The sequence below is a fragment of the Phocoena phocoena genome, chromosome 4, assembly GCF_963924675.1.
Source record: "Phocoena phocoena chromosome 4, mPhoPho1.1, whole genome shotgun sequence".
Lineage (NCBI taxonomy): Eukaryota > Metazoa > Chordata > Mammalia > Artiodactyla > Phocoenidae > Phocoena > Phocoena phocoena.
This window is the reverse complement of record NC_089222.1, coordinates 98,008,175-98,020,271: the sequence shown is the minus strand read 5'-3', so window position 1 is coordinate 98,020,271 and position 12,097 is coordinate 98,008,175. Positions and strand designations below refer to the sequence as shown.

The 12,097-nt window shown below is 38.9% G+C and overlaps 1 protein-coding gene across 1 annotated transcript in view; it reads right to left on the bottom strand.

Moving 5' to 3' along the window:
- The window catches only part of ABI3BP (ABI family member 3 binding protein), a 216,487-nt gene that overhangs the window by 82,413 nt on the left and 121,977 nt on the right, over window positions 1-12,097 (bottom strand). The window contains exons 30-39 of the mRNA XM_065875880.1: window positions 11,579-11,611; window positions 10,693-10,776; window positions 9,665-9,724; window positions 8,783-8,866; window positions 7,543-7,602; window positions 4,651-4,710; window positions 3,755-3,838; window positions 2,410-2,469; window positions 1,538-1,603; window positions 321-380 (exon numbers count right to left, since the gene is read on the bottom strand). Of these exons, the coding sequence (XP_065731952.1) occupies window positions 321-380; window positions 1,538-1,603; window positions 2,410-2,469; window positions 3,755-3,838; window positions 4,651-4,710; window positions 7,543-7,602; window positions 8,783-8,866; window positions 9,665-9,724; window positions 10,693-10,776; window positions 11,579-11,611 (651 nt within the window). The remainder of the gene's footprint in view (window positions 1-320; window positions 381-1,537; window positions 1,604-2,409; window positions 2,470-3,754; window positions 3,839-4,650; window positions 4,711-7,542; window positions 7,603-8,782; window positions 8,867-9,664; window positions 9,725-10,692; window positions 10,777-11,578; window positions 11,612-12,097) is intronic.

The window sequence follows — 12,097 nt, the reverse complement described above, 5'->3', positions numbered from 1 at the left end:
TAGTCGTTAGAGTCAAGAGAATTGCTTTTTAAACCCAGCTTTTACAAAATATTGGTTAAAAAACATACAAGATGACAAAAACAATTTCAGGTGATTACATGTATAACAGTTGACCTGAGTTAGGTTCATGCATGGCTCTCTTAAAAACAAGGGATAACTTGTTTTAAGAGTCAGAGACTTCAATTCTTTTAGGATGAAGAATATCATGGAGTGACAGCAGAGGATGACGATGTAGCTTTATGAAGCAAAAGAACTTCGATGTTGATGGAATGAGTCTGACAATAAGAAAAAGCACTTACTGAGGATCACAGTGTTATTACCTTGTGTTGTCACCCAAGCCTCAGTTCTGAATGTAACAGCTTCGAAGTCTGCAGTAGGAGCTGACCAAAAGTATTAAAAATAAACCAAGGGATTGTTTTAAATAAACTCAAAATATTTACTTCAAAAAGAATCTTACTAGTATAATATAGGTTCTAGAACTACATAGCAACTTTTAAAAACTCTTAAACTAGAAGAGTAAAAGTTGATTTCCTAAAATTTGGCCATACCTCAGTCAGGTGCCTATTTCCTTATTCCTCCTTCTTTGATGATCTGATTCTAACTAATAAGCCAAAGTGGGATGTGTGGGTATTGCTAAGAACTTATCTTTGGAAAGAGGCTGAGGCCTCAGCATGATGAATCAAACTGGGTATCCCTCCAGACTAAGCAAAGAAAGAACATGCCTTCATGAGCAAAGAACAGCTTGCTGATATATACTTGATCAAATCTCAACTGCTTCATCAGGTGCCTAAAGATCTCCACCATGGGAGTCTATGGACCAATCAAGATCTAGAAAAGCTTTGACTACCACCTTGAAGTCAGACATCCTTTATACTTGTATTACAGTTAGACTTTCTCCTTTGGTTGGTCTCTACTTATATCCATTCTTTCTGATTTTATTCCTTTCCATCTTTCTACTCATCTATGTACTAGGATGATTTCAAGGCTCCACTCTTTTTAAATTTATCTTTCCCTGCTCCAAATATTTATGTCCCTAGCACATCTTGTTGGTAGCACCCAAATATCAATCTTGTATTTGCATAAATGCTGCCTAATGCCATCTTCTATTTTATCTACAAAGGAAATGCTTTTGTTCTTAACTGTCTTGCAGGTGTGAGGACTAAAACATGTCTCCCACATCTGATACATTAGCATCTTTAGAGGTATACAATTTGGAGGATACTGAAGGCACTCAGTGTTTGTCAATTTGAACTGAATATGCCTAATTTTTCACAAGAAGCTTTATTTTCAAGAGATAAACGGAAGTTAATAAAACGCACAGTGACAAAGATTTTATAGAGGAAGCAAGAGGCATTCAGCTGCCCCACCGATCTCCCCCTACTGTGCTCTTCTTGCCAGTTCCACAGTGGGAACTGCAGCTTAATACGAGTTGTATCTTTACTCTCATGGGGCATATTGGTTACTCCCCAAAACTGGGATTACTCAACACCCTGCAGGGTTAGGTTGTTGGGACTCTAAACCAGGAACACAAGTTTACCTGGTTTGGACTCAGGTACTTCAGGATTTGGATGTGGATGAATTGTCTGTTGTGATGTTTTGGAAGCTGAAGGAAGAAATTCTTGGGTTATTGCATAACTACATCACCCATGGTTCTGGAAGCTATGGGAGGCAAAAAACATGACTCTAGATCTTCTACACCTTGTTAGATTTTTGCCTGTTTAGTTTGAGATTTTTGTCACATATGTAACTCCTTCTATATCTTCTTTTACCATAGAAGATTCTTTGAAGACAAAAATCACTTTTTAATATAAGAAATAAAGATTAGTAATTATAATCAAAGTCTCATAGAGCAGCTTGACTGGGCAACAAAAAGGTTAAGAACTGTTGCTAAATTTTAATGGATAATGAAGAATAGTCATGCTCAATCTGAGGTTTATAATTTAATCTTCCAATCTTTGGTACATATTCTAACTATTAAAATAAAAACGTATTATTACCTAAATGGGAACAAAACAACAAAATACTATGCAAATCGAAAAAAAGGTAGAAATGTAGATGTGCAATGAATGGATCCTCCTGGCCCTATGAGAGCTGTTGATGACTTTATCTGTCTAGATAAGAGGGAGATCGGGATGTGTTTGAAAACCAATTTTACCACAAGCACCGCTGGAATAAAACACAGAATGACACAATTTCAAACAGGTTACGCGGCAAATAAATCTCCTAAAGTAGGGTCACATATGACTAGTTCTATTAAAAACAACAGGTAATTTAAAGGTTTTCATAATTTTAAGAAGAATGTAATTGAATGGCCACAAAGAATAAAACTGTTGTTACATGGAGCAAGATGAAACTCTGGGTCTGACAACAAGCAGGATAAGGCTCGTTGAAAACACAGTTTATCATTACCTAATGTTGTTCTGGGGGTCTCTGGTCTAAGAGTGACAGGTTCAAGGACTGTAACAGGAACTGACCAAAAAACAATACAGTAAACCAAAGAGATTTAAAAATACATGAAAAGTTAAAACATTCACACCTCAACAAAACTTGCTTATATATCATTCCTTCTACAGAAACAAAGAAAAAAAAAAACCAGAAAGAGTAGAGGATTGTTCTTTGAACATTTGGCCAAACGATAGTCATGGTCAGTCTTAGGCTTATCCTTGGAAATATCTTGAGTCAACATGAAATTCTCCTAGGTTTTAACTAATGGATTCTAATTGATATGGAAAACTCTGCACTGGAAAATATTTTTAGGCATTTACCTAATGTACACTGAAAAAAGAAACTGTCTTTAAAAAAATCTGATCAACCTGTACTTCTGTGGAGGCTGAAAACGAGCCCTTACTGTGTTTAAGTAAACATGGATACAATAGACAGTTTATAAGTTTGAAACAGATATAAAAATTATTCATTGAAGCGGACGGTGTTGGTCTTGCCAAGAGCTAGTCTATGGAAAGAGTCTGAGACCTCTGTCCAAACCACGACAAATAAAAGAGCAGGATAAAGATGGTTACTCAGTCTGAAATACTCAGTAGAGCATCTCTCTGGCCTAAGCCCAGAAAAAGTGGAAATCAAAGACTGTTGATGTCTCTCTATCAAATCTAAGCTCTTGAACCAGGTCCTCAAAATCCTCTTTCAAATGACTGGATGGATCCATCCAAATGTAGCATCATCAACAGCCAGGTTTTGACCATGAGAAGTAGGACAGTCTGTTCTAGGCACCCCCAACCACCACACTTCTGGTTCTTCTGCCTTGGTTCACATTTCCCTCCATGCATTCAAATCCTGTAGTGGGCCTAAAGCCCAAGGTCCAAGGTCCAAGTCCAGTCCACCTTGATCTTTTCCCTGTACCATACATATTCTCAACTTTACAGTTTTAGAAATGAAATGTCTCCCACAGCTGGCATATCACTCACAGTTGTCAATATTGGTCCAGGAATTTGCAAGGTACTTACAATTTGTTTATTTACTTGAACGTAATATATTGGCTTTGCTAAAGAAGTAAAACTGGAATTTTATAGTAAAATATATACTAAATGTATGTCAAGACTCACACATAAAAAGAATATGGTATTCTGGCACCAGCTGTATCTCACCCAGTCATGTTCTCCTCAATACCTGGTAGAGGAGACATTACTGATGATGCCTCATGATTTCATGCTTAGAGAGAATATGAGCTTGGCACTGCTTTGCGTCCTCAATTGGACAGGTTACTACGGCTCACCCTTAAACCAACGAAACACACATTTACCCGGTTTGGTCTGAGGTACTTGAGGGCTTGGTGTGGTTTTAGGTCTGGGACGTGGACGACGAGGTCTTTGTGATGCTTTGGTAGCTAAAGAAAGGAAAGCCTTATGTTATTCTACATTGTACGGCTCTGGGTACTGAGGAGAGGTTTTTCCAAAACCTGTTAGAGTTTTTAAAGTTCCATGAATTTGTAGTTTAAAATTTTTACTCATTTTATGCCAATGCATCTTTTTTTTTTAAGGTTGAGGGTACTTTGGAGGCACACTCATGTTTACAGTCAAATTACTCATTCAAGGCATGAAAATTAGCACTTGTAATCAGATACTCATAGAACTTCCTCACTGGGGGAAAAATGAGAAGGACCAGTTCTGGTGCAAGGGGAGGGGAAGTTAGGGTCACACTAAGACCCTAACTTCAGATTTGGATAATTGCCTATTTGTCAAATTAGTAATAAAACACATCATCACTTAAAACACCAATAAAGAAACAAACATACCATGCAAATAGTTTTTTAAAAATCTAGAAACTTAGATGGCAAAGGAGCTTAAGAGTAGCTGTTATTGCTGATCAGCCTAGAGAGGAAATAGATCCCAATTTGTTTTAAACTCAGCTTTAACACAGAACACTTTTCAACGAAGCACAAGGCGATGTGATGATTTCAAATGCCCCACGTGGCAGGTAAACGTTTTGAACTAAGCTCATGCCTGCTCTCCTAAAAACAACAGGAACCTTGTTTTTAAGAGGCTTCAGGGCTCTTCAAGTGAAGACAGTGGCTGAATGGCAGTGCAGGATGATAGTGGTCATCTCGTGAAAGAGGAAAAGCCATGTGATGGGGATGGAGACTGAACAGACTGTACAAGGAGCAGCAAAAGATCTAGGCAAGTGGCACAGGGTCATTACCTAATGTGGTCCCAGAGGTCTCAGTTGTAAAAGTATCAGGTTCAAGGTCTGTAACAGGAACTGAAGTAATAAACAAAAGAGGTTTTTAAAAAAATGTGTATGAAGAACTACAACATTCATGTCAAAATGAATCTTGCCAGTGTAACATTGCCTCTAGAATATTTTTTTAAAATTTCTGAATGAAGGGTGTTATGGACTGAATTGCCTCTCCTCAGAATTCATTTGTTGAAGTCCTAACTCCCAATGTGACTGTGTTTGGAGTTAGGGTCTTTAAAGATGAAGTTAAGGTTAAAGGAGGTCATAAGGGTGGGGCTGTAAGCCAATAGGACTACTGTCCTTATAAAGGAGAGGGAGAGACACAGGGACGCTCATACATAGAGAGAAGGCCCTGGGAGGACACAATAAGATGGTAGCCATCTGCAAGCCAAGGACAGGGACCTCAGGACATATTAAACCTGCTGATACCTTGATCTTAGACTTCCAGCCTCCATAGCTGTGAGAAACAGATTTCTGTTGTTTAAGCCACCCAGTCTGTGGTATTTTGTTACAGCAGCCCCAGCACACTAATAGAAAGGGAAATCAATTGTTGTGCTCAGACCTGGCCAAACTGTAGTTAGGGACTTCTTCATCTCATGAGACAGTCATTACCTTTGGTCTCCGTTTAGCACCACAAAAGGGAAACAGTTCCTGTAGTTAGTGCTTGAATATCTGAGTCTGCTATGGTAGACTTTAGGATATTGTTAGGCTTTTACTTAAATATGTTTCTAACAACACTCAAGAAGCATGTGAAAAACTAACCTGTACTTCTGTGGATGCTGAATAAAGAAAATATCTACTATGTTTATCAAATTATGGTTGCAGAAAAAGTTCCTAAATAACCAAGCAGCCATTACACAAATAGCCAAAAACTGTTCTGATAATCTTGCTGAGAACTCAGCTTTGGAAAGATCTTGTGACTTCTGTCCAGACAAGAAGACTAGGTAAGAGGTAACTTCTTAGTCTGTGGCAACCGGTAAAGCACCCGTCCACTCTCAGCACAGAGAAAACTATCCAAGTTCGGGAAGAAGAGACTTCTGATGCTCATTAAGAACAATGCTAGCCTTATTCAACTAGTGTCATTCAAATGCATCATCACCAACAAAAATGCTTTGCCTGGCACTTAGAAGAAGCAGGGACTCTGCCCCCTCTGGTTGCCTCTCTATATATCCTATGTTTTCATCTTGTTCACTCTCACCTATCCACTTGTGCAAATTCTGATGTGACGTCAAGGCCCAAACTCCTTCTCTGCTCTACTGAAGCCCACGTCGATTTTTCGCTTCTTTAAGACTTGCTATAGATGTATGAGATGAGAGAATTTGGGGTCCCTCCATCACCAGTTAGGGAAGAACTAAAGATCAAAAGCACCCATTTTGGATTATATGTGAGTTAAAAAATAAAAAATATATATTTCCATTAAAAAAAAAGAGCCACTATAATCAGTCTACACTTAATGTTTGTGTACCTAAGAAAAATCTTGAATTTGCAAAAACACCCTGCCCTGTTTTCATCCTCTAGGATTTTCACACAAGAAAAGCGTTTGTGCTCAACTAACCTGCAGACTGAGAAGTATAACATGTCTCTTACTATCCAGAATTGGAGAGAAGGTTATGTCTCTTCCAAACATGAACTCCTCGCCAGTTCTGAAGGGGCAAGGACTCTTCATGATTCCCTCACTAGGGGGTATATGGGTTTACATTTTCAACCAGTGACAGGCTGCCAGGCTCCTTAAGCCAAGGGCCCTGCTTTTGTCTGGTGTAATCGCTGCTGCATCTGAACTTGGAGTGGTTTTAAATTTGTGTTGTGAATGACATGTCCACTGGGATGTTTTTGGAAGTAGAAAAAGATAAATTTCTGTTACTTTAAAGCTTCTGCAACTTACAGGTTTTTGAACAGAATCTTCTTTAAGTTTTCCAAAGCTTGATAGATTTTCTTCAGTTTCAGGAAATGTTTCTTTCTAGTGTGAAAAGTTTGGCCCTACTACGCTACTGTATCTTCTTTTGTTATTGAAGATACTTTGGGGACAAAGTTGACACATTAAAATGAATTATTAATTCAGAGAGTCAAGATTGGTATCTTTTAACACATTCTCCTAGAGTCCCCTGACTGCATTAAAAAGGTTAAGAATCATTTCTAAACTATGGTGGAGATTAAGGGGGAGTCAGATTCACCTTAAGGATGGGGCTTACTCTTGAAACTTATTAGCCTTGATCACATTATCTGTTAGACAATTCACTAAAAACATATTACCCAAATGTTAACAAAACAACAAAAAAACCAGGCAGACAGGGCTTCCCTGGTGGCGCAATGGTTGAGAGTCCACCTGCCGATGCAGGGGATGCGGGTTCGTGCCCCGGTCCAGGAGGATCCCACATGCCGTGGAGCGGCTGGGCCCGTGAGCCATGGTCGCTGAGCCTGCACATCCGGAGCCTGTGCTCCGCAACGGGAGAGGCCACAACAGTGAGAGGCCCGCGTACCGCAAACAAACAAACAAAAAAAAAAGGCAGATAAAAATGGCAGGTGTATAAAGGATGTATAAAGAAACTTCCCTGTCACAGCCTGGTTAGCATAGATCAGGATCAGGCACTCTTATAAATACATGAAATTTACCTTAACAGAGAACTCTGGTTGAGCTAAAAGCAAACTGGCTTGAAAAAAATTTTAACTAAGTTACAGGGCAGGAAGATATCCCAAACTAGATCCAGGGATGACTCTCTTTAGAATAAGAAGTAACTTGCTTTATGCACATTTAACTCACAAGACAAAGAATGTAACTAAATGGCAACAGAGGGGAATGGGCAGAAGTTTGACACTGAGCAGAAAAAGTGCTTGCTGAAGGTCAGAAAGTGGCATTACCGAATGCTGTCCCTGGAGCCTCTTTGATAGGAGCAACTGCTTCAAGGACTGTGGCAGGAACTGACCAAAAATAATAATAAAAAATGTTAAACATTTATACAGTCTTAGAGGGATATGGTGTGTCTGCACTCGGGTACCAGTTTATCACTCAGGAAGGATTGTCTCTGTACTCAGATAACTGTCCCTGAGAAGTGTCCCTGAAGTTTCTCATTCTGTGATGATCCTAGTCTAGGTAATGTGCCAAAGTAGACCCTCCCCATCTTGCTAGAAACTCATCTTTGGAAAGAGACAACAAGCTTTGCCCAACTGGGGTACTTAAGAGAGCAAGATAAAGGGCAGCCATTCAGCCTGTGGTTCAGCTGTATCCTTCTGTCTCATGCCCGGGAAAGCCTACCATGTATGGATAATGATGATTCTTACATGAAACCCAAACTCCTAAGTCCAAGAGTAAAAATTCCTTTTCAGCTGGTCCTTTGAGCCCATTTAGCTACAGCAGCTTCAATAAAATGCTCTGATCAGCACCTAGAAGCTGACAGCCTTCACTGGTCCGAGAAGCCTCTGTCTCCTCTCGCTGGCCTCCACACAGGTCCTGTCTTCTGAACTTCTTCACCCCACCCTCTCGCGCCCCAGCCATCCAAATCTATAGTGATTTCAATGCTCAAGCCCTTCCTAACTATTCTGGCCCACCCTGACTGTTTCTTTAAACCAGGGGTTCACAAACTATGGCCCATAGGCCAAACGTTGCCCATGGCTTGTTTTCATATAGCCCATTTCCATTTTTAAGTGATTGTTAAAAAAAAAAGGGAAAAAAGAGAACTATACATCAGAGATTATTGAGGCCACAAAGCCCCAAATATTTACTATCTTGCCCTTTATAGAAAATATTTGCTAACTCCTGCCTTAGATCTGTACTATGACTTATACAACTTTAATAGTTACCAAGAAACAGTCTATTCACCCAAATATATGTTTGACCTATAGCTGTTTCAGTCCACTACACACATTCAATATATAAAGGATGGATAGAATTGAATGAGAAGCCAATGAAATAGACATTTAGAGAGAAGATTCTAATTCACAAAGGGGAAGGAATTTGGCTACCCCCTAAGACCTGTCCGACTGTGTTCTGGTTGCCTGCTCTGGAGTGAAAGTGGCCGCTGGCCCTGACTTGCCCCTTCACTTTCTCTAGACCTCACAGGGATGGGCTGCAGGATTCCTCAACCAGGATCTACACATTTACCCAGTTCAGTCTGAGGTGTTTCAGGATTCCGTGTGGTTTTAGATTTGGGATGTGGATGATGAGTTCGCTGAGGCACTTTGGGGGATAAAGGAAAAAAACTTCAGGTTAATAGAGTGTTTTTAGTTCCAGAAGCTGTGGATAGGATTATAGTTGTTATAATTTCTTGAATTGCAGGAAATTTTTCTTTTGAGTTTGAAACATTTGTCCGTATTTGATGATTGCCTCTTTTTATCACTTATATTACTGTGAAAAACAAAAATCACACAGAAACCTGAGTTGATATATCAAGGATATTCTCAGAAGGGATTTTGGAATGAAAAAATTTCCAAAAACCTACTGAATTATTGTGATGGTGGGAAAGGGGTAGGGTGACTTTACACTAATGATGGTGCTGGTAACTTCAATTTACTAGCCTTGGACATATTTTCTATTTCACTCCTTACTGAAAAAAGACTATCATTATCTAAAATGGCAAAATAAAAACAAAATCGTGCATGTAGTAAAAAATATAGGAATTTAGATCTGCATAAGAATTACGTCACACCATAATGGCTGTGACACCGTACTCAGTTTGGATCAAGGACAGACACGCCCACCCCTAACCCCCATTGACTGTGTCTGAAACTCAGTAACACAGAATGTGATTAAAAGGTTACACAGGGATGAGATGCCACAAATTCAAACGCATTGCCTTACAGATATGTATAAGCTAAGTTCATACTTGATTCTTTGAATAACAAATGAGTTGTTTTAATACTCTTCGATATATTAGGAAGTAATTGAATGACAAAGAGGATGACACAGAGTCTTGTGGTTATGACAGTGGCGAAATGGGCCTGAAATGAGTAGGAGCAGATGCTTACGGACATAATGTGTCATTACCTATGGTCGTCCCTGGAGCCTCGGTCCTAAGAGTAACTGGTTCAGGGATTGTGGCAGGAACTGATCAAAAGTAAGAAAAGAAATCAAAGAGATTTTTGTGAGTGCATGAAATGTCAGAAAATTCATCTTAACAGTAAAAATAATGCTTCGAAGGGGAAAAGGGAAGGGCAAGGATGGATTACACAAAAGTTTAAAACCAAGAGGCAGGAACTATAGGGGTGGGAGGTGAGAGGTAGAGGCGGTGGGGAGTAGGGCTTCACCCTAGGGTCTGCCCACCACACATAGAACAGAGAGCCACAAAGAAGCTGAGACCATACTCGCTAAGTCCTTAGTGAAGAGAGTGGCATTTAATATAATAAGGTGAGGAACAACCTCTCAGTTTGTGGTATCATATTAAACTAAGCATCTTCAGTTCTAAGAATAGAAAAAGCATGGTCCTGTGTAGAAGTAAGGATCAGTGAAGCTCACTGGATCAAACTTAAGGTCTCGAGTAGACATCCCAGTCCCCTTTATTTCATCCTATAGAGGCCCATTCAACAGGAGTGTTATCAGCAAGTCATCCTCTGTCTGGTCACCAGCTTCCTTCAGCACATTCCCTGTTTATCAGCCTTTGTTCCCTCAACCCTTCACTTATCCGAATTCTGCACTGATTCTTTCCCCTAATTATCCTGGATCTTTTCCTGCTCCAAATATTTACTATATTTCTAGCATATATCATTTGTACTATTTCAGAAATTATTTTACATTTGTATAAACATGCTGCCCTATGTTATTTTCTACCTGTTTATGCAGGAACAGCTTTTGTTTACAACTACAGTACAAAATGTTTGGGAAATAAAGCATAATTCCTACTTCTGATTTGTCTCACAGGTGCTAATATGGTTATGGGGATATAGAAGGGATTAATAAGAAGAATAGTGTTTACTCTTAAGAGATATATAAGGCATGTACCGATTATGTGCACAGAACTCAGGGTCCCAGCTGGGGTAGAATGCTTGGATTCCTTAAACCAGAAACGGCATATTTACCCAGTGTGGCCTGAGGTACTTCTGGACGGGGCGTGGTTTTAGGTTTGGGACGTGGACGACGGGGTCTCTTTGTTGTTGTTAGAGCTGAAGGGAGAAAAGTTAGGATCATTATAGTGCTGGTGACTCCATTACCTCTGAATAGGATGATATAACCAGGCTCCAAGCCTTCTAAAACCGGCCAGAGCTCTTTTGAGTGGAGACACCTTTGTTACTTTGGTTTGAAATTTTATTCTTGAATATATTAACAGGTTTTCTTTCATAATTGAGACTTCTCTAGAGATTAAAAATTATATTACAATTATGCTTAAGAAATGAAGATGAGGGACTATCATTTTCTTGAAAGTGTCCCTAATGAGAAATCACGCTAAACTGTGAAAGCATGAGAGAAGTTCAAACCATCCTATACTATTCACTTATAATTTAAAACAACTAGTCTTGGGCAAATTTTCCACTTGGTAATTTACTAAAATCACTACACAATATTAGGTGCAACATCAATAAAGCAAAAAAAAAAAAGTTATGTAGAACTTGAAATATAGAAAGTAAGATGCTTAAAGAAACTTCATGGTATCATAATTGACACTATATTGGTGGTCTAAATAAAGAATATATGGAGAATCACATTTAGCCCCCAGCTCTGACAAACAGTACTATTTAAACAGAGACTCAGATTGACACGATGCAATTACAAGCTGGGAGATGCAGCAAATAGATGTGTTGAATTAAAGTTTATACACATTAATGTTAGAAAGAAAGCCTTTTATATTTTAAGATGAACACAGCAATAGGATGACAATAAATTATGACATCATTGTCTCTACAGAACATAGATAAGTCTGACAACAAGTAAAGAAAGCACTTGCTGAAGGATGTACAGGATCATTACCTAAAGATGTCCCAGTAGTAACAGGTTCAAGGTCTGTAGCAAGAAATGATCGAAAGCAATTAAAAAAAAGAATTGTTAAACACATAAGAAAAGTCACCAAACTCTCTTGAAAATGAACTTCACTAGGGTAGTGTGGTTCTACGGCCAGAAAGCAAAATTTTCAAAGTTCCAAGGTGAGGGTACAAAGATACATGATATCATGAAACGGTTATACCCTTATCATCCCTACATGGTTACCTACAAGTATTGCTTTTTATATCATCTGATAATATAATGGAAAACTCTGCTTAGAAAAATCTTTAGGCATCTGTCTAAAAACATTACGGTTAACAACTGTAAGGAAAGAATGTGAAAGTATAATTTATAACACAATATACTGGAAAACAAACAATTACATCTATGTCATGATAGATGCAATTGTTGATATATTTAAGCAGATATTGGTAATGAATAACCAAAACAGACAACGCTCCTTTTTGTTAAGAGTCCACTTTGGAAAAAGACCAAGACCTCTGTCCA